This window comes from Stenella coeruleoalba (assembly GCF_951394435.1).
Source record: "Stenella coeruleoalba genome assembly, chromosome: 7".
In the NCBI taxonomy this organism is placed as follows: domain Eukaryota; kingdom Metazoa; phylum Chordata; class Mammalia; order Artiodactyla; family Delphinidae; genus Stenella; species Stenella coeruleoalba.
In genome coordinates this window covers 75,858,030-75,881,294 of record NC_137153.1, presented here as the reverse complement: position 1 = coordinate 75,881,294, position 23,265 = coordinate 75,858,030, and the positions used below count along the sequence as shown (strand labels likewise).

General features: G+C 39.3%; 2 protein-coding genes across 14 annotated transcripts in view; one reads left to right on the top strand and one right to left on the bottom strand.

The window, feature by feature from the left end:
- Nucleotides 1-23,265, bottom strand: part of GDA (guanine deaminase) — a 260,601-nt gene that overhangs the window by 21,000 nt on the left and 216,336 nt on the right. For all 4 annotated transcript variants that reach the window (XM_079925961.1, XM_079925962.1, XM_079925964.1 and 1 more), the window contains one exon: nucleotides 22,615-22,682. In XM_079925961.1, the coding sequence (XP_079782087.1) occupies nucleotides 22,615-22,682 (68 nt within the window). The remainder of the gene's footprint in view (nucleotides 1-22,614; nucleotides 22,683-23,265) is intronic.
- Nucleotides 1-23,265, top strand: part of LOC307188602 (uncharacterized protein) — a 205,414-nt gene that overhangs the window by 132,934 nt on the left and 49,215 nt on the right. The gene's annotated exons all lie outside the window — the stretch shown is intronic.

The following is a 23,265-nucleotide window of genomic DNA, read 5'->3' as shown; positions in this document are numbered from 1 at the left end:
TCTCCAGTTGCTCCCAAAGTCCACCGCCTCAGTTTTGGGATGATTTGTTGTCTATTCTGGCATTGCTCAGGTGCAGGGTACATCAAGTTGATGGTGGAGATTTAATCTGCTGCTCCTGAGGCTTCTGGGAGAGATCGCCCTTTCTCTTGTTTGTTTGCACAGCTCCTGAGGTTCAGGTTTGGATTTGGCCCCACGTCTGCATGTACGTCACCCTCTGGCATCTGTTCTTCACCCAGACAGGAGGGGGTTAAAGGAGCGGCTCATTGGGGGGCTCCTGCTCACTCAGGCCGGGGGGAGGGAGGGGTATGGAATGTGGGGCGAGCCTGTGGTGGCAGAAGCCAGCATGACGTTGCAACAGCCTGAGGCGCGCTATGCGTTCTCCCGGGGAAGTTGTCCCTGGATCACAGGAACCTGGCAGTGGCAGGCTGCACCGCCTCCCAGGAGGGGAGGTGTGGACAGTGACCTGTGCTTGCACACAGGCTTCCTGGTGTCTGCAGCAGCAGCCTTAGCATTTCATGTCCATCACTGGTGTCCATGCTGATAGCCGCAGCTTGCACCTATCTCTGGAGCTCATTTAGGGGGTGCTCTGCCTTCTGTGGGCAGACAGGGAAGGAATCCCCGCTCCTCACACACCCCAAAACAATGGTCTCTTGCCTCTTAGGCAGGTTCAGACATTTTCCCTGACGCCCTCCCGGCTTGCTGTGTCACACTAGCACTCTCAGGCTGTGTTCACACAGCCAACCCCAGTCCTCTCCCTGGGGTCTGACCTCCGAAGCCCAAGCCCCACCAGCCCCGGCGGGTGAGCAGACACTGGTGAGTGCCGGTCGGCATGGATCCTCTGTGCAGGAATCTCTCCGCTTTGCCCTCTGCACCCCTGTTGCTGAGCTCTCCTCCGTGGCTCCAAAGCTTCCCCCTGCCCACCCACCCCCCCATCTCCTCCAGTGAAGGGGCTTCCTAGTGTGTGGAAGCTCTTCCTCCTTCACAGCTCCCTCCCAGAGGTGCAGGTCCTGTCCCTATTCTTTTGTCTCTGGTTTTTCTTTTTTTTCTTTTGCCCTACCCAGGTACGTGGGGAGTTTCTTGCCTTTTGGGAAGTCTGGGGTCTTCTGCCAGCATTTAGTAGGTGTTCTGTAGGAGTTGTTCCACATGTAGGTGTATTTTTGATGTATTTGTGGGGAGGAAAGTGATCTCCACGTCTTACTCCTCCACCATCTTGAAGGTCCTCCAGAAAGCCCATTTAGACAGGATGGTCAGAGAAAACCTTGTTAAGTCAATGACATTTAAACCTGGACAAAAACGAGAACTCAGCCATGTTTAGAGAGACGTAAAGGGTATTCCAGGCTGAGGAACAGAAGGCACAAAGGTCTTTTGACAGAAGGGAGTGTGATTCATAGAGGGGATTAAAAGATAGCACTGTAGGGAGGAGAGAGTAGTGCGAGGTGAGGCTGGGAGATGGAGAGGTGTCACAGCATGCAGAACTTTGTGGCCTTGTAAAGAGGTTTGCATATTCAAAATCCCACTGAAGGTGATAATCAGGAAGGAGTGAAATGGTCATATTTTCATTGCGATACTTTTTTTTTTTTTTTTTTTGCTGTACGCGGGCCTCTCACTGTTGCGGCCTCTCCTGTTGTGGAGCACAGGCTCCGGACGTACAGGCTCAGCGGCCATGGCTCACGGGCCCAGCCGCTCCGCGGCATGTGGGATCCTCCCAGACCGGGGCACGAACCCATGTCCCCTGCATGGGCAGGCAGACTCTCAACCACTGCGCCACCAGGGAAGCCCTCATTGCGATACTTTTGAAGAGAGGAGACTGGATTAGAAGGCCCCAGGATGAATATGAGACTGATTAGGAAGCTAATGCAGGAGTTCAGGAGGTAATGGCAGCTTGCATCAGGTGGTGGTAGCTGATGAGGGAAAAGAGGATGGATTCAGGAGATATTAAGAAGTCATGAGGCTGGATATTGTACTGGCTTAAACATGGGGAAGAGGTGAGGGAGAAGGTCCCCAAAACAATGCCCAAGGTTTTACTTTGAGAAATTGAATTCTCTGAGAAGGAGAGGCATTTAAGAGAACCAGGCTTAAATGTGTTTGAGGGTGTAATGAAGTTTGGGGATTCTATGAGGAGGGGTCAAAGATAAAGGAGAAAGTAAGCAATTGAAAATACAGGTTTGGAATTCAAAGAGGAGTCTGGGCTGGATATAAAAATCTGAGTCATCTGCATATATGTAATCATGTAAAGCCATGATTGCAGATGATAACTCCTAAGAAGAAAGTGAAAAGAGGAGAGAGCCTAGGACTGAGCCTTGAGGAGAGCTTTTGAATAGCCAGGAAGAGAAGGGACCTTTAGCAAAGATGGAGAAGGGACCTTTAGCAAAGATGAAGAAGGGCAGGCAAGAGAGGAAGAAGAGAACCTAAAACAGTGTGGTTTCACTGAATCGAAGGTAAGATTGTTAGGACAAGGAGAAGTCCAGTGTGTTAAGGACAGACTGGTGTCCTTTGGAGTTGGCAGCAAAAGAGATCACAGTGGTAACAGCTCAGGGGAGAAAGGACAAGGTTCGTTACTATGGAGGGTGGTAAGAAGCCAGGCTGAAGTGGGTGGAGGAATGAAAGAGTGCCTAGGAAGTGGTAGCAGTGTGGGTACCCACTCATCGAAGAGGTTTTGCTGTGAAGGGGAACAGAGAGGTGGGGCAGGACCCAGAAAAGGATGTCTAATTAAGAGAGAGGTTTTCTTCATGTCTTTGCTTAAAAGATCAGGAGATACTAGAGAATGTTTGTATCCTGAAGGAATGATCCAGTAGGGAGGAGATAACAATGATGCAGGAGAGTTAGTGACCAGTGGAATTAATTTATTGAGATCATGGGAGAGGAGAAAGTACAGAACACACCTCAGAGTATTTTAGTTTTTGCCTTAGATTTGAAGAGAATTTTTTTTCAGCTATAGCAAGGAAAAGAAGAGAAAATGGAAGCAGATGGAGGAAGGTATGTAAATTTGGTGGTGGGGAACATGTAGGTAGGGCTTCTGATTGTTTCTGTTTTCTCAAAGACTTATGAGATAAGGCCATTAGCTGGAAGTGAGGAGGGTATGATTTGGGATTAAGAGTTCAGGAAGAAATGAGATAAGTCTGTCTTGGAATATGGGGACATATTAGAGGAACATAATTGTCTATTTGGGTAGGGCCAAGGGCCACTTAGGATTTGAGAGCAACATTTAAAATGAAACCACTAGAAAATTTTTTTCCAGCAACATCCAGCTACTCAGCTGTAAACACTGAGAAGGGGAATAGTTGAGACAACTAAGGGGGTTGGGCTTTTCGAAAGTGAATACAAAGAAAACAAGAGGGACATGAGAAATGAGGAAGTTCCAAGGGAATGATTATAGCGAGTACTCTGGCATCTAAGATACTTAAATCAGGAAGGGAATAATGGATTGTGAAAAAGCATGCAAACGTTGGATTGGAATCTACAAGTTCATCAAAGAATGCTGCTTTGGGATTAACTGAAGTAAGTTAGAAGGATATGAATTTGTCCCTAGAAAGTGGAACCCTGGCTCCATATATGTTGTTTTGATGAATTTGTAGGTCTTGTTGATATAAAGTTGTTCCATTTTTTTTTCAGGTTACTGTTTTTTTGGTAATTTGTTATGTCCTTTTTTTCCTGAGACAAAGAATTTTATACACTTATAATTTTGCTCCCACTTGCCAAATATATCTTCATCCTCTCAACCTTACACACAAACCACAACTTCTCAGTTTCTGTTAAGAAAATCAGAAAGTAGAATAATTTTTAGTACTTGGAAAGTTCTTCTTGCAGCCTGTATATTATTTTAAAATTTTATGATAAAATATTGAAGACGTTCAAATGAGGTAGGGAAAATACCAAAACAGAAGGACCTGACATGCAGTTTCAAAAATAGCATCATACATACACACTACTATACATAAAATAGATAACTAATAAGGACCAACTGTATAGCAAAGGGAACTCTACTCAATGCTCTAATAGCCTATATGGGAAAAGAATCTGAAAAAGTGGATATATGTATATGTATAACTGATTCACTTTGCTGTACACCTGAAACAAGCACAACATTGTAAATCAACTATACTCCAATAAAAATTTTTTTTAAAAAAGCATCACATATTCAGGTCCCAGGAACCTCTGCCCAAACAGAGGGAAACACCTTCTTGATTTATGTTGCCATTTTGATTTATTTAAATGTTTTGTTGTTGTTATTAAGACTTTGTTTTTAGAGCAGTTTAAGACTCATAATAGTCTGATAGGTTTTTAAAAAGGATATTACTTTTAACATTGTGTGTATTCTCTCTTGAAATACATTGAGTTTTACTATCATTTTTTAAGCTCCTTTATAGTTTTTTCTTGTTCCTGTTTTAAATGATTTTAGCCTTCCCTGACATCCTCTTGTACCATTACTCCTCTATACCATGACCCTTCATTTTGCCTCATCACTCATTGAATGATAAAGATTTTCAACTAATTTCTTCAAAGGGTTCACGGGGAGAATATTTTCCAAACCTTTGTACATCTGAGAATTTTGTTGCCTTCAAACATGAGGGAGAATGTGGTCCAGTATAATATTCTTGAATAACAACTACTTTGTCTCCAAACTCCTGTTCTTGATATTTTGTGGGCCAACAAAAACAACTGCAACCAAATTGGTTTTTGTTTTATTGATAACTGACTTTTCCCCCGCCTCAATGTTTTAGAACTTTTTTCTTTTTCTTTATAATTCAAATATTTTGCCATAATGAGTTCAATTATGGTTTAGCCTAGAACAGGGTAAGTTCCTGCAATATGACTCTTGGTTCTTTCTTAACCTCAGAAAAGATTTATCCTTCAGAGCTCTTATTATTGCTTCTGTTCCATTAGTTCTGGAACCTTGGTCAGGAAAATCCCATGTGCTGGTGCTGTGCTCTCTGCCCTCCATGTGGATCATGCTCAAACACCCCCTTTGATCTTTGGACAACTTTGTTTTCCACACCACTGATTTAATTTTCTGCAACAATAATTCTACATCTCATAGCTTTCTATATGGCTTGTTTCTTGTTTTTTAACTGAAGGATAATTAAGATATCATAAAATGCACAGAACTTGTGTTCAGTTTGATGCATGTTAACAATTGTATAGAGGCATTTAACTACCTTTCAAGAAAACAAGATATTAAACATTTCCATCACTCCAGCAAGGTCCCTTATGGCCCTTTCCAGTCAATTCCCCTCCCCACACCCACCCCCAAGCCTTGGCAACCACTTTCTGATTTCTGTCATTGTAGGTTAGCTCTGTTGATCCCTGGATTTCATACGAAGGGAACAAACCATACAGTTGTGTGCTCTTTTGTGCCTGGCTTTTTTCACTTAACAAAATTAATTTTAAATTAATTAATTTAAAAAAGTATTTTATTGAAGTATAGTTGATTTACAATGTGTTAATTTCTGCTATACAGCAAAGTAATTCAGTTTACATATATATATATATATATATATATATATATATAGTTTTTCATATTCTTTTCTATTATGGTTTATCACAGAATATTGAATAGAGTTCCCTGTGCTATACACTACAACCTTGTTGTTTATCCATTCTAAATGTAATAGTTTGCATCTACTAACCCCAAACTCCCAGTCCATCCCTCTCCCTCCCACCCTCCTCAGCAACCACAGGTCTGTTCTCTATGTCTGTGAGTCTGTTTCTGTTTTGTAGATAGGTTCATTTGTATCATATTTTAGATTCCACACATAAGTGATATCATATGATATTTGTCTTTCTCCTTCTGACGTACTTCACTTGGTATGATAATCTCTAGATAATACCAAATGGCATTATTTCAGTCTTTTTTATGGCTGAATTGTATTCCATTGTATATATGTACCACATCTTCTTTATCCATTCATCTGTCGATAGACTTTTAGGTTGCTTCCATGTCTTGGCTATTGTAAACAGCGCTGCTATGAACATAGGGGTGCATGTATCTTTTCGAATTATAGTTTTACCTGGATATATGCCCAGGAGTGGGACTGCTGGATCATATGGCAACTCTATTTGTAGTTTTTTGAGAAACCTCCATACTGTTCTCCATAGTGGCTGCACTTTACATCCCTACCAATAGTGAAGGAAGGTTGCCTTTTCTCCACACCCTCTCCAGCATTTGTTGTTTGTATATTTTCTGATGACGCCCATTCTGACTGGTGTGAGGTGCTACCTCATTGTAGTTTTGATTTGCATTTCTCTAATAATTAGTGATGTTGAGTATCTTTTCATGTGCCTGTTGGTCATCTTTATGTCTTCTTTGGAGAAATGTCTATTAAGGTCTTCTGCCCATATTTTGATTGGGTTGTTTGTTTTTGTGTGTGTGTTGTTGAGTTGTATGAGCTGTTTATATATTTTGGAAATTAAGCCCTTGTTGGTAGCATCATTTGCAAATGTTTTCTCCCAGTCCATATGTTGTCTTTTCATTGTGTTGATGGTTTCAATTGCTGTACAAAAGCTTGTAAGTTTGATTAGGTCCCATTTGTTTATTTTTACTTTTATTTTTATTTTATTCCTATTGCCTTGCTTTTATTTTTATTGGCCTTGTTTTTATTTCTATTAATATTTGCTTTCTATTTCTATTGACTGACCTAAGAAAACATTGGTGCAACTTATGTCAGAGAATGTTTTGCCTATGTTCTCTTCTAGAAGTTTTATGGTGTCATGTTTTATATTTAAGTCTTTAAGCCATTTTGAGTTTATTTTTGTGTATGGTGTAAGGGTGTGTTCTAACTTCATTGGGTTACATGTGGCTGTCCAACTTTCCCAATACTACTTGGTGAAGAGACTGTATTTTTTCCATTGTATATTCTTGCCCCCTCTGTCAAAGATTAATTGACTGCAGGTGTGTGGGTTTATTTCTGTGCTTTCTTTTCTGTTCCATTGATACATATGTCTGTTTCTGTGCCAATACCATGCTGTTTTGATTACTGTAACTTTGTAGTATTGTCTGGAGTCTGGGAGGGTTATGCCTCCTCTTTTGTTCTTCTTCCTCAGGACTGTTTGGCAGTTCTGGGTCTTTTATGGTTCCATATAAATTTTAGGATTATTTGTTTTAGTTATGTGAAAAATGTCATGGGTAATTTGATAGGGATCACATTAAATCTGTAGATTGCTTTGGGTAGTATGGCCATTTTAACAATATTAATTCTTCCAATCCAAGAGCATGGGATATCTTTCCATTTCTTTGAATCATCTTCAATTTCCTTTATTAATGTCTTATCATTCTCAGCATGTAAGTCTTTCACCTTCTTGGTCAGGTTTATTCCTAAGTATTTTATTTTTTTGATGGAATTTTAAAAGGGATTGTTTTTTTACATTCCCTTTCTCTTATTTTGAGTATGAACAAATGCAACTGATTTCTTTAAGTTGATCTTGTATCCTGCTACCTTGCTGAATTTATCAGTTCTATTAGTTTTTGTGTGGAATCTTTAGGGTTTTCTATATATAATAACTTGTCATCTGCATGTAATGACAAGTTTACCTCTTCCCTTACAATTTTTATACCTTTTACTTCTTTTTCTTGTCTGATTGCTGTGGCTAGGACTTCGAATACTGTGTTGAATAGAAGTGGTGAGAGTGGGCATCCTATCTTGTTCCAGATTTTAGTGGGAAAGCTTTCAGCATTTCACCATTGAGTATTATATTGGCTGTGGGTTTGTCATAAATAGCTTTTATTATGTTGAGATATGTTCCCTCTGTACCCACTTTGGTAAGAGTTTTTATCATGAATGGATGTTGAATTTTATCAAATGCTTTTTCTGCATCTTTTGAGATCATCATGTGATTTTTGTCTTTACTTTTGTAGATGTGTTGTATAACTTTGATTGATTTGCGTATGTTGAACCATCCTTGTGATCCTGGGATAAATACAACTTGGTCATGGTGTATGATCTCTTTTATGTGTTGTTAGATTTGGTTTGCTAATATTTTGCTGAAAATTTTTGCGTCTATATTCATCAAAGATATTGGCCTGTAATTTTCTATTTTGGTGGTGTCTTTGTCTGGTTTTGCTCTCAGGTGGCTTCACAGAATGTCTTTGAGAGTGTTCCCTCCTCTTCAATCCTTTGGAAGAGTTTGAGAAGGACTGGTATAAGTTCTTTGTATGTTTGGTAGATTTCGCCTGTGAAGCCATCTGGTCCTGGACTTTTGTATTATAGGGAGTTTTTTAAAATTACAGATTCTATTTCACTTCTAGTGATCGGTCTGTTCAAATTATCTATTTCTTCTTTATTCAGTTTGGTGGGCTCTATGTTTCTAGAAACAAGTCCATTCTTCCAGGTTGCTGAATTTGTTGGCATATAATTATTCATAGTATTCTCTTATGGTTTTTTGTATTTCTGTGGTATTGGATATTACTTCTCCTTTTTCATTTCTTATTTTGTTTATATGGGTTCCCTTTTCTTCCTGGTGAGCCTGGCCAGAGGTTTGTCAATTTTATTTACCTTTTTGAAGAACCAGCTCTTGGTTTTACTGATCTTTTTTTTCTAATTTTTAATCTCTATTTTATTTATTTCCTCTCTGATCTTTATTATTTCCTTCCTTCTGTTGACTTTAGCTTTTGTTCTTTTTCTAGTTCTTTTAGGTGGTAGGTTAGGTTGTTTGAGATTTTTCTTGTTTTCTGAGGAAGGTCTGTATTGATATGAACTACCCTCTAATAAACTGTTTTTGCAGCATCCCATAGATTTTATATGGTTATGTTTTCATTGTCATTTGCCTCAAGGTATTTTTTAATTTCCTCTTTGTATTCATTGTTGACCCACTGGTTTTTTAGTAGCATGTTGTTTAGTCTCCATGTAATCATTTTATTCTCATTTCTTTCCTCTGGTTGATTCCTAGTTTCATGTCATTGTGGTCAGAAAAGATGCTTGAAATAATTTCTACACACTTAAATTTATTGAGGCTTGTTTTGTGTCCTAGTATGTGGTAAATCCTAGAGAATGTTCCATGTGCACTTGAAAAGAATATGTATTGTTGTGGGTTTTTTTGGATGTAATGTCCTGAAGATATCAGTTAAGTCTATTCTGTTGTATCATTTAGGATCTCAATGTGCCTTATTGATTTTCTGTCTAGAAGATCTGTCCATTGATGTGAGTAGAGTGTTAAAGTCTCATACTATTATTGGATTCCCATCAGTTTTTCCCTTTATGTCTGTTACTATTTGTTTTATGTAGTTGGGTGCTCCTATGTGGGGTGCGTATATGTTGATAAGTGTAATATCCTCTTCTTGTATTGATCCTTCATTATATAGTGTCCTTCTTTTTCTTTATGGCCTTTGTTTTAAAGTCTATTTTGTATGATATTAGTATTGCAGTCCCCAAAAGATGAAATATCTTTTTCCATCCCCTCACTTTCTATCTATGTGTGTTCTTTGCCCTAAAGTGGGTCTCTTGTAAGCAACATATTGTAGGCACTTGTTTTTTTTTAACTAATCTGCCACTCTGTGTCTTTTGATTGGAGCATTTAATCCATTGACATTTAACATAATTATTGATAGATATTCATTGCTATTTTAAGCCTTGTTTTCCAATTGATTTTGTATATCTTCTTTGTCCCTTTTTTGTTTTTCCTTTTATGGTTTGATGATTTCCTTTTATATTACACTTGTGTTCTGGTTTTTTTGGTTTTTGTGAATCTATTGTATGTTTTTTATTTGTTGTTGCAACGTTGTTCAAGTATGTTAACCCCTTCCTATATATACTTGCTTTAGACTGATAGTCATATAGGATCAAACACATTCTAAAATAAAAAAAGAATCTACATGTTCTTACTCTCCTACTCAACATTTTATGATTTTGATGTCCTCTTTTACATTTTCATGTTTATTTTTGGCTGTGTTGGGTCTTCATTTCTGTGCAAGGGCTTTCTCTAGTTGCAGCGAGTGGGGGCCCCTCTTCCTCGCGGTGCGTGGGCCTCTCACTGTCGTGGCCTCTATTGTTGTGGAGCACAGGCTCCAGACGCACAGGCTCAGTAGTTGTGGCTCACGGGCCCAATTGCTCTGTGGTATGTGGGATCTTCCCAGACCAGGGCTCGAACCCGTGTCCCCTGCATTGGCAGGCAGATTCTCAACCACTGAACCACCAGGGAAGCCCCATGTTTATCTTTTTACTGTTCATTGTGGTTATCATCACTTTCACAAACATTTTTTGATTTTTTTTAAATCTGTATACTGGCTTATTTAAGTGACTTATTTCCAGTTGTGATTTTCTCTTTCCTATAGATTCTTGCTTCTTTTCTATTTAGAGAAGACCTTTCAATATTTCTTTTAGGATAGGTTTAGTATTGCTGTGGGTTTTTTTTTTTAGCTTTTGCTTAAGAAATTCTTTGTCTCTCCTTCTATTCTAAATGATAATCTTGCTGGGTAGAGTAACCCAGTTTGCAGATTTTTCCCTTTTAGGACTTTGAATATACCTTGCCACTACCTTCTGGCCTGCAACATTTCTGTTGAGAAATCAGCTGATAGCCTTATGGGGGTTTCTTTATAATTAACTCTGTTTTTCTCTTGCTGCCTTTAGAATCCCCCTCTTTAACTTTTGCCATTTTAATTATAATATGTCTTGGTGTAGTCTGTTTGAGTTCATCTTGTTGGGGACGCCCTGTGCTTCTTGTACCTGCATATCTGTTTCCTTCTTTAGGTTTGGAAGTTTCCAGCCATAATTTATTCAAATACACTTTCGATCCCCTTTTCTCTTTCTTCTTCTTCTGGAATCCCTATTATGCATAGATTTACACGCTTCATATTATTCCATAGGTCTCTTATATTGCTTTCATTTTTGTTTCATTTGGCTTTCTGTCTGCTGTTCTGTTTGAGTGATTTCCATTATTCTGTCTTCCAGATCACTTATTCCTTCTTCTGCATTATTCAATCTGGTATTCACTGCCTTTGGCTCAACTTTCATCTCAACAAATGAGTTTTCTTATTTTTCTTGGCTCCTCTTTATAGTTTCTACTTCCCTTTTACAGTAATCTGCCTTTCTATTGATAGCCTTTTTAAATTCCTTCAGGATTTTGATTTTCTCCTTTTTGAATTCAGTGTCTGTTAGGCTGGAGAGGTCTGGTTAATTGTTCTTTCAGGGGAATTCTCTTGATCTTTTAACTGGGAGTGGTTCCTCTGCTTCTTCATTTTTCTTACGTTTATCTTACTCTATACGTTTAGGAGAAACAATTATCTACTGTGGTCTTGGAGGGCTATTTTTATGTGGGAGCATCCCTAATTAGCCTGTGTAGGTTTAATATATTTGGTACAAGTGCTATTTTTAATATGGATGCCTGCTGCCTCTTCCTCAGTGTGTGCTGGCCTTTATCCTCTTGATGGGGGGTTGTGACTGGTGTTGTGGTGATCAGAGCCAGTACTGGATGTTGAGTGGGGCCTCCTCTTTGCTCTGTGGTTGTCACAGCCTGTGGGGGCAGGGTCTGCTCCCTAGTTGTTGGAGTAGAAGCCTCTTATCCATTTCTGAGATGTGGTGTGAGGTAAGCAGGGTTGGAGCACACCCACTGGGAGAGGAGCCACGGAGTATTCCTTCACCAAAGCTGTCCACCTGGGAGTGCACTTTGATGTGTCACCTGTCACCCGTTGTACAGGCTCACAAAGTACACTGAGGTTAGCACTGCCCTTGGCTCTGCCTCCACCATGGGAATGCCAGCAATTGGCCCTGGTGTCCCTCAGGTGTTGTTATCACAAAGCCACCAGCAGAGATCTGTAGACGCAGATCCACTGAAGTCAGATACCAGGACTGCAGCAGTCTCACACCTGGGCTCACCATGGAAGCTATGGAGACAGCCCAGACCCTGGCCTGGCCCAGCCTCCACATGAACACACCCCCAAAGCCCACAGCTGCTAAGGCCAGACCTGTCCCAGCCATGGGAGAACCCGCCATCCACTCTGATGACCCACGGGCACTGAGTTTACAAAGCCAGTGGCAGTGGTGTAAATCCGTGTATTGTGCAGCCACAGGGAGAGATTTCAGTCCTGCTTCCTAAGTTGTGCAAGCCCTGGGGCTCAGCTCTGATTTCAGCCCCACCACTGTGTGTGGGCAACCCACTGGCTTGCGTGCTCCCAGAGCTCACAGAGGCCATGCTGTGCCGCCTGAATGAGCACGGAGAAAATGGCTGCTATGGTGGGCCCTGCCACTCCCTTCACGTGCCCCTTAATGGTGCTCCACTTCTGTGGTGGGCCTAGGCTTCTGTGTACATCCCAGGTTGCAGCCGTACCACACTCCAGCCCCTTCAGGCTGTGTCCCCACAGCCAACCCCAGGTCTCTCCCTAGGTCTGTCCTCTAAAGCTCAAGTTTCAGCACCCAGCCCCCACCTGCAACAGAAGACACATGTCTCAGGCTGGGGAGTGCAGGGCAGTGGCACAGACCTTCTGGGAAGCTCTCTTTCTGTTCTGCCAGCCACAAACCGAATGCTGTACTTTCCTCCAAGCCTCTGAAGCTTTTTGTTCCCCACCAGAGAGAGGGCTTCCTGGGGTGCAGGAACCTTTCCTTTTTTTCAGCTCCCTCCCAAGGGCACAGGTCCCAGCCTGCTTCCTTTTTTTCCTTCTTTTTTCATCCTACCCAGTTAAGGTGGAGAAATTTCTCAGATAGTTTTCTGTTATCTGAGTCTTCTGCCAGCGTTCAGTAGGTATTCTGTGAGCACTGTTTGCTGTATTTGTGGGAGGAGGTGAGCTCCACGTCCTTCTGCTCTGCCATCTTGATTGGACCCCTTTTTAAAATTTATTTTATTGAAGTATAGTTGATTTACATTGTTGTGTTAGTTTCTGCTGTAGAGCAAAGTAATTTAGTTTATATATATATATATATATATATATATATATAAACTATATTATATATATATTCTTTTTCATATTCTTTTACATTATGGTTTATCACAGGATATTGAACATAGTCTCCTGTGCTATACAGTAGGATCTTGTTGTTTATTCATCCTATATATAATAGTTTGCATCTGCTAACCCCAAACTCCCAATCCATCCCTCCCCCAAACTTCCTCCCCCTTGGCAACCATAAGTCTGTTCTCTATGTCTGTGAGTCTGTTTCTGTTCCGTAGATACAGGAAGAGATGAGTGGGAAGGACAAGAGGGACCAGGTGGTGCCTGATATCTGTACTTCCCTAAGGAATTTAGACTTGACACTGTTGCTAATGGGAGGGAATGCTTAAGGATTTTTTTTTTATTGAAGTATATTTGATTTACATGTTTCAGGTATAAAGCAAAGTGATTCAGTTATATATATAAAACTCTATTAAAAAGTTATATATATATATAAAATTCTTTTTCAGATTCTTTTCCATTGGAGGGTATTAGAAGATACTGAATATATTATTACAAGATGTTGAATATAGTTCCCTGTGCTATACAGTAGATCCTTGTTTGTTTATTTTATATATAGTAATGTGTATCTGTTAATCCCAAATTCCTAATTTCTTCCTCCCCCTATCCCCTTTGGTAACCATAGTTTGGTTTCTATGTCTGTGGGTCTATTTCTGTTTTGTAAATAAGTTCTTTTGTATCATTTTTCAGATTCCACATTTAAGTGATACCATATGATATTTGTTTTTCTCTGTCTGACTTACTTCACTTAGTGTGATAATCTCTAGGTCCATCCATGTTGCTGCCAATGGCAGTATTTCACTCGTTTCAATGGCTGAATAATATTCCCTTGTATATGTGTGTGTGTGTGTGTGTGTGTGTATATATATATATATATATATATATATATATATGCCATATCTTCTTTATCCATTCCTCTGTCAGTGGACATTTAGGTTGCTTCCAAGTCTTTGCTATTGTATATAGTGCTACAGTGAACATTGGGGTGCACGTATCTTTTCAAAGTATGTTATTCTGTGGATACATGCCCAGGAGTAGGATCCCTGGATCATATGGTAGTTCTATTTTTAGTTTTTTAAGGATCCTCCATACTCTTCTCCACAATGGTTTTACTAGTTTATATTCCCACCAACAGTATAAGAGGGTTCCCTTTTCTCCACACTCTCTCCAGCATTTATTGTTTGTAGACTTTTTGATGATGGCCATTCTGACTGATGTAAAGTGATACCTCATTGTAGTTTCGATTTGAATTTCCCTAATAACTAGTGATGTTGAGCATCTTTTCATGTGCTTCTTGGTCTTCTGTTTTTTTTTTTTTTTTTTTGTAGCTGTACCACACAGCTTGTAGGTTCCCTGACCAGGGATTGAACCTGGGCCATGACAGTGAAAGCGCTCAGTCCTAACCACTGGACTGCCAGGGAATTCCCTCTTTATGTCTTCTTTGGAGAAATGTCTATTTAGATCTTCTGCTCATTTTTTGATTGGGTTGTGGTTTTTTTTTGATATTGAGCTGCATGAGCTGTTTATTTTGGAGATTGCTTTGCAAATATTTTTCTCCCATTCTATGGGTTTTCTTTTCATTTTGTTTATGGTTTGCTGTGCAAAAACTTTTAAGTTTCATTAGGTCCCATTTGTTTATTTTTGTTTTATTTTCATTACTCTAGGAGGTGGATCCAAAAAGATCTTACTGCAATTTATGTCAAAGAGTGTTCTGCCTGTGTTTTTCCTCTAAGAATTTTATAGTATCTGGTCTTACATTGAGGTCTTTAATCCATTTTGAGTTTATTTTTGTGAATGGAGTTAGAGAATGTTCTAATTTGATTCTTTTATGTGTAGCTGTCCAGTTTTCCCAGCAACACGTATTGAGGAGACTGTCTTTTCTCCATTCTATATTCTTGCCTCCTTTGTAGTAGACTAATTGACCATAGGTGCATGGGTTTATTTCTGGGCTTTCTATCCTGTTCCATTGATCTATATTTCTGTTTTTGTTTCAGTACCATACTGTTTTGATTACTGTAGCTTTGTAGTATAGTCTGAAGTCAGGGAGCCTGATTCCTCCAGCTCGGTTTTTCTTTCTCAGGTTTGCTTTGGCTCTGTTGTCTTTTGTGTTTCCACACAAATTTTGAAAATTTTTGTTCTATTTCTCTGAAAAATGTCATTGGTAATTTAATAGGGATTGCATTGAATCTGTAGATTGCCTTGGGTAGTACAGTCATTTTGACATAATTGATTCTTCCAATACAAGAACATGGAATATCTTTCTATCTGTTTGTGTTATCTTTTATTTCTTTCATCAGCATCTTATAACTTTCAGAATACAGGTATCTAACCTCCGTAGGTACGTTTATTCCTAGGTATTTTATTCTTTTTTATGTGATGGTAAATGGGATTGTTTCCATAATTTCTCTTTCTGATCTTTCGTTGTTAGTGTATAGAAATGCAACAGATTTCTGTGTATTAGTTTTGTATCCTGCAGCCTTACTGAATTCATTGATGAGCTCTAGTACTTTTCTGTAGCATCTTTAGGGCTTTCTATGTATAGTATCATGTCATATGCAAACAATGACTGTTTTATTTCTTTTCCAATTTGGATTCCTTTTCTTCTTCTTCTTCTCTGATTGCCGTGGCTAGGACTTCTAAAACTATGTTGAATAAAAGTGGTGATTGCTCAGGGCTTCCCTGGTGGCGCAGTGGTTGACAGTCCGCCTGCCGATGCAGGGGACACGGGTTCGTGCCCTGGGCCGGGAAGATCCCACATGCCGCGGAGCGGCTACACCAGTGAGCCATGGCCGCTGGGCCTGCGCGTCCGGAGCCTGTGCTCTGCAACGGGAGAGGCCACAACAGTGCAAGGCCTGCTTACCGCAAAAAAAAAAAAAAAGGGGATGACTGCAGACATCCTTGTCTTGTTCCTGATCATAGAGGAAATGGTTTCAGCCTTTCCCCATTGAGTATGATGTTAGCTGTGGGTTTGTCATATATGGCCTTTATTATGTTGAGGTAGGTTCCCTCTGTGCCCACTTTCTGGAGAGTTTTTATCATAGATGGGTGTTGAATTTGGTCAAAAGCTTTTTCTGCATCTATTGAGATGATCATATGGTTTTTATTCTTCATTGTTAATGTAGTGTATCACAGTGACTGATTTGCGGATACTGAAAAATCCTTGCACCCCTGGGATAAATCCTAGTTGATCATGGTGTGTCATCCTTTTAATGTATTGTTGGATTTGGTTTGCTATTATTTGGTTGAGAATTTTTGAGTCTATGTTCATCAGTGATACTGGCCTGTAATTCACTTTTCTCATGGTATCGTTGGCTGGTTTTCATATCAGGGTGATGGTGGCTTCCTAGAATGAATTTGGGAGTGTTCCTTCCTCTGCAAAAGGATAGTTATTAACTCTTCTCTAAATGTTTGATAGAATTCGCCTGGAAGCCATCTAGTCCTGGACTTTTGTTTGTTGGAAGCTTTTTCATCACAGTTTCAATTTCAGTACTTGTGATTGGTCTCTTCATGTTTTCTATTTCTTTCTGGTTCAGTCTTGGAAGATTGTACCTTTCTAAGAATTAGTTCATTTCTTCTGGTTTTCCATTTCACTGGCATATAGTTGCTTGTAGTAGTCTCTTATGATCCTTTGTATTTCTGTAGTGTCAATTGTAACTTCACCTTTTTCATTTCTAATTTTATTGATTTGAGCCCTCTCCCTTTTTTATTTGATGAGTCTGGCTAAAGGTTTATCACTTTTGTTTATTTTCCCCAAAGAACCAGCTTTTAGGTTCATTGATCTTGTCTTTTTTTCATTTCTCTTTCATTTATTTCTGCTCTGATCTTTATGACTTCTTTCCTTCTACTAACTTTGGATTTTGTTTGTTCTTCTTTCTCTTGGTTCTTTAGGTATAAGTTTAGATTGAGATTTTTCTTGTTTCCTGAGATAACATTTTATAGCTATAAACTTTGCTCTTAGAACTGCTTTTGCTGTGTCCCATAGGTTTTGGATTGTTGTGTTTTCATTTTCATTTGTCTCTAGGTATTTTTTAATTTCCTCTTTGATTTCTTCAGTGATCCATTGGTTGTTTAGTAACATATAGTTTAGCCTCCACGTGTTTGTGTTTTTTCCATTTTTTTTCTTGTAGTTGGTTTCTAATCTCATAGTGTTGTGGTTGGAGAAAATGCTTGATATGATTTCAGTTTTCTTAAGTTTACTGAGGTTTGCAATGTGGCCCAGCATGTGTTGCTGGGTGCACTTGTTGCATGTGCAATGAAGTGCAATGTTGCATGTGCACTTCAGAAGAATGTGTTTTTTCTGCTGCCCTTGGATGGAATGCTTTATAAATATCAGTTAAGTCCATCTGCTCTCATGTGTCATTTAAGGCCTTTATTTCCTTATTGATTTTATTTCTGGATGATCTATCCATTGATGAAAGTTGGTTGTTAAAGGCCCCCATTATTACCCTGTTACTGTCAATTTCTCCTTTTATGGCTGTTAGCATTTACCTTAATATTATTGAGGTGCTCCTATGTTGGGTGCATATATATTCACAATTGTTACATCTTCCTGGATTGATCCCTTTATCATTATTTAGTATCCTTTGTCTCTTGTAACAGTGTTTATTTTAAAGTCTATTTTGTCTGATATGAGTATTGCTATTCCAGCTTTCTTTTGATTTCCATTTGCATGGGATATCTTTTTCCATCCCCTCGTTTTCAGTCTGTATGTGTCCCTAGATCTGAAGTGGGTTGCTTGTAGATAGCATATATATGGGTCTTATTTTTGTATCTATTCTGCCAGTCTACGTCTTTTGGTTGGAGCATTTAATCCGTTTACATTTAAGGTAATTATCGATATGTATGTTCTTATTGCCATTTTGTTAATTGTTTTGGGTTTGTTTTTGCAGGTCTTTTTTCTTCCCTTCCTCTTTTGTTTTGTGATTTGATGTCTAACTTTAATGTTGTGTTTGAATTCTCTTTTCTTTTGTGTGTGTGTATCTATTGTAGATTTTTGGTTTGCAGTTACCATGAGGTTTTGATAGATTAGTCTATATACATATGCAAGTTTGTTTTAAGCTGTTGGTCTCTTAATTTCAAATCCATTTCCAATATCCTGCATTTGTACTCTCCTCATGTTTGCTGGTTTTGATATATTTGTGTGTGGATGATTTCCTATGTTTACTGTATGTTTGCCTTTACCAGTGAGCTTTCCCATTTCATAATTTTCTTGTTTCTAGTTGTGGCCTTTTCTGCCTAGAAAAGTTCCTTTAGCATTTGCTGTAAAGCTGGTTTGGTGGTCCTGAATTCTGTTTGCTTTTGCTTGTCTGTAAAGCTTTTGATTTCTCTGTCAAATTTGAATGAGAGCCATGCTAGGTAGAGTATTCTTGGTTATAGGTTTTTCCCTTTCATGACTTTAAATATATCATGTCACTCCCTTCTGGCCTGCATAGTTTCTGCTGAAAAATCAGCTGACAACATACAAGGGAACTCCCATAAGGTTACTTATTGCTTTTCCCTTGTTGCTTTTAATGTTTTCTCCTTGTCTTTAATTTTTGTCAGTTTGATTAATATGTGTCTTGGTGTGTTCCTCCTCGGGTTTATCCTCTATGGGACTCTGTGCTTCCTGTACTTGAGTGTTTCCTTCCCATGTTAGGGACATTTTCAACTACTATCTCTTCACGTGTTTCCTCAGGCCCTTTCTCTCTCTCTTCTCCTTCTGGGACCCCTATAATGCAAATGTTGTTGTGTTTAATGTTGTCCCAGAGGTCTCTTAGACTGTCCTCATTTCTTTTCATTCTTCTTTCTTTGTTCTGCAGCAGTGGTTTCCACCAATCTGTCTTCCAGCTCACTTACTCATTTTTCTAATTTATTCTGCTATTGATTCCTTCTAGTATGTTTTTCATTTCAGTGATTTTATTGTTCATCTGTTTGTTCTAAAGATTCTAGCTCTTTATTAAACATTTCTTGTATCCTCTCAGTCTGTGCCTCTATTCTTTTTCCAAGATCTTGAATAGTATTTACTATCATTACTATGAATTCTTTTTCATGTAGATTGCCCATCTCAACTTCACTTAGTTGTTCTTTTGGGTTTTTATCTTGTTCCTTCATATTTTTCTGCTGTCTCATTTTGTCTAACTTTCTGTGTTTGCCATCTCCATTCCTCAGGCTGCAGGATTGTAATTCTTCTTGGTTCTGGTATGTGCCCCGTGGTGGATGAGATTGATCTGGGGGCTTGTGCTGGCTTCCTGGTGGGAGGAACTGGTGCCTGCTCACTGGTGGGTGGAGCTGGGTCTTGTCCCTCTGGTGGGCAGGGCTATGTCAAGGGGTGTGTTTATAGGCAGCTTTTGGCTCAGGATGACTTTAGGCAGCCTGTCTGCTGATGGGTGGGGCTGTGTTCCCACCCTGTTTGTTGTTTGGCCTGAGGCATCCCAGCACTGAAGCCTGCAGCCTGTTGGATGAGGCCAGTTCTCAGTGCCAAAATAGCTATCTCCAGGAGAGTTAATGCCTATGAGTATTCCCTGGGGCATCCGCCACCAATGTCCTTGCCCCTAGAGTGAGCCACAGCCAATCCCTACCTCCCCAGAAGACCCTCCAAGACTTGAAGATAGGTCTGGCCCACCCTCTTATGGAGTCACTGCTTTGCTCTGGGTTCCAGTTCCTGTGAAACCTTGTGTGCTTCCTCAAGAGTGGAGTGTTTGTTTCCCACTGTCCTGTGGAGCTCCTGCATTCAAGCCCCACTGGCCTTCAAAGCCAAATGTTCTGGGGGCTCCTCCTCCTGATGCCAGACCCCCAGGCTGGGGAGCATGACATGGGGCTCAGAACTCTCACTCCTGTGGGAGAACCTCTGTGAAATAATTATTTTCCAGTTTGTGGGTCACCTACCTGGCAAGTATGAGATTTTATTATATGGTGAAAGCACCCGTCCTGCCATCTCGTTGTGGCTCCTTCTTTGTCTTTAGAATACCTTTTTTGGTAGGTTCAAGTCTTTTTTGTCCATGGTTGTTCAGCAATCAGTTGTGATTGTGGTGTTTTCGTGAGAGGAGGTGAGCTCTAGTCTTTCCATTCTGCCATCTTGTCTCCTCTAGGCATCTAGATCTTCTATACCACATCTTTTTTTTTCAATTCCTCTGTTGATGGACACTTAGGTTGCTTCCATGTCTTGGCTATTGTAAATAATGCTGCTGTGAACATAGGGGTGCATGTATCTTTTTGAATTATAGTTTTGTCCAAATACATGCCTAGGAGTAGGATTGCTGGATTATATGGCAACTCTGTTTTCAGTTGACGAAGCTCCAGTTTTCCATAGTGGCTGCACTAATTTACATTCCCACCAATAGTGTAGGAGCATTCTCTTTTCTTCACACCCTCTCCAGCATTTTTAACAAAATATTTTTGAGATTTATCCATATTCTGCATACATCAACGTTTTGTTCTGTTTTTAGAATGCTGAATAATATTTAATTGTATAAATATGCCACATTTGCCTATCTGTCCTCCTCTTGGAAGCTGTTTGGACTATTTCCAGTTTGGGGCTATTAATAAAGATACTATAAATATTCTTGTACAACTGTTTGTGCAAATATGTATGTCCATTTCTCTAGGGTAAATACCCAAAATGGAATTACTGATGTATATTTAACTTTATAAGAAACTGCCGAACAGTTCTCTACGTTGGTTGTACCATTTAATCTCCCTGCAGTAGTGTATGAGGGTCTATCTACATGCTTCCTATTCTTTTTTTCTTTTCTTTTTCAGTTTTCTTCTTTCATTTTCAAATTTTCCTTTTCCATCAAAACTCATGGTCTTTCCATACAGCCATGTCTTCTTGTACTCTAAGGATGCTAGCAATTTTCTGAACTCTTATTCTGGATCCTGAAGTAGATGCTTTTCAGAGCTATGTTCATCTTCTTCTTCTTTTTGATACTGCTTTCTCTTGTTTTGCAATATTTTTGTGAAGCTTCATCAGGGTTTCTCCTATTTAATATTTGAGAAAGTCCAGATCTGCCTCTGTTTCTTATAGACATGGTGAATGATCCATTCTTGGACCTGCTCTCTGTCCACAGTATAAGTTACAGTTAAATAATCTACTGAAGTCCAAAGCAGAAGGACAGGTTTATACATAAAGGTCATGTTTAGGTAATACCGGTGCATAGGATGGCTGTTACAACAGAGACTATGTAAAATGCAACAACATTCTCCAAGTTAATATGATAATATATCATACTTAATCAAACCTTTAATCGGAAACCAATGTTACTTTTTCCCTTTTAAGCCAATCTTCATTAACCACTGCAACATGCCAGATATGTGCTAACCACCTCACACACATTTTTTTTCATTTAAGCCTCAAAACAAGGTTGTAACATAGACATTATTATAATTATTGTTATAGAAATTAGGAAACAAAGCCTTAGAAAATTAAGGTAATTTGCTCAGGGTCTTACAGCTAATAAGTGACATAGCTTTACCTAATCATTTTAGACAGTCACTATACAACCCAAAATCAAGAACTGGAAATCATGTGATGAACTTAAATCATGGAGACCAAAATCCTAGAAAATTTGAAAGCAGTACATATGATTTTTGCATTTCTACCAAATTTTCAATTGATTGACAAAAACTCTTGGCCACTTATTTTTTATTCATTTAAAGCTTTTCTGTGAAGTTAAAAATAACTGGTTTCCTGCCTTAATACCTGAGACTATATCCAGGTACTACACAATCTCAATGATTCAACGCTTAAATTCAAAATTTTAAGAATTTTAATTGCTCTGATTCATGTAAAATTTAGAAAAACTTCTAACTAGCACACCTCTTTAAAATTATAGATAAATCATTTTGTATTATTGTATGTCCTACCAATATTGCTTGGTACAAAAATTAACTGAGACTTGAGTCATTGCAGAAAATGATAAAAACCATTATTGTCAATATGCAAACATTCTGGTGCTCTTACATATCAGGAAGACAAACCCATCAAGAATGAAAAATAAGACCTTGTGCCCCACAGCCATTTAAAAAAAATTTTTTTTAGTTCATTCACACACAGTGATTAAAAAAAAAGGCTCACAGTGGATGCCTAAACATTTGGGCCTGACTGACACTTCTAAAGTGAGCAGCACAGTACACACTCAAGAAAAACAATTCAAATGTACTGTGAAAAAAAAGGAGACATCACTAATTCATCAGCCACCTAGACTGTCCTTCAGCCTAGCAAACATCAGACTGCCTGTGGGAATTAGAATCTCATTTTGTTAAAAACTGCTTAAAAGCAAAGCATGCTTTTTAACATATCTTAGAGTTCTCCGTTATGGCATAGACTGAATTTGTGCTCACTACTGGCAAAGTTGAATAATTTTCTTTTGAGATAGTATTTGTGATGACACAGCTATTGAAAACCAAAAACATACAAATCCAAACCATTGAAATTTAGCAGGAAGGACAAAACAAACAAACAAAAAACAAGGACTTTTCAAAAAGAATCTCTAAAACACTTGAGAAGGACTTATCCTTTATAGCCCCATGTCTGGATAGTAAACATGGTTAATGGCTTTCAAGAGGTTAATGTCATCAAAACTTTTCCCTTCGCATACACTTTCTTACTGCTTCCAACCTCATTATTTTATTAGCTCTAGATATGACTACCAGAAAATAAAACTAAGTCTTTTAAAACACAGAACTCTTACTTGAAAATTAGTCACATTTGAAAGTTATGCACTTAACCACTTTGCCATGGTTCTTCATGGGAAACTACTAACCTGTACCCAGCCCTATCTTCACTCCATGTTTCAGGACCTCTGGCACATTGAGAAGGCCACTGCTGAGCCTGTAGAGAGAGGAGACAGTCAGAACAGGGAGACCCACGTGGGTCCAACAAGAGAAAGGCACTAACAAAAATGATGGTGCTATCACTGAAAATTATGATTCCCATCTCAGCTCTAATGCTGACATAAACACATTAGTCAAATCAGACCATCCAGGGGCTTCCCTGGTGGCGCAGTGGTTGAGAGTCCGCCTGCCGAGGCAGGGGACACGGGTTCGTCCCCCGGTCCGGGAAGATCCCACGTGCCGTGGAGCGGCTGGGCCCGTGAGCCATGGCTGCTGAGCCTGCGCATCCAGAGCCTATGCTCCGCAACGGGAGAGGCCACAAAAGTGAGAGGCCCGCGCACTGCACACACACAAAAAAATCAGACCATCCGAGTCCTGGAGTAAAAAAGGATCATGAAGGAGTTTGAACCATTGAGCAGAGGTTAATATCAGAAGGGCACAAAGCAGCAAGAATTAGAAGGGAGAGCAGGGGATCATTTGTAAGGAAAAATAAATGAAGAAATTAAATCTTGCAACTAGTTCAAAAATTTTTGCTATTCTTTTCAGCTTAAGATACAAATGACAAAATTCTAAGATATTTA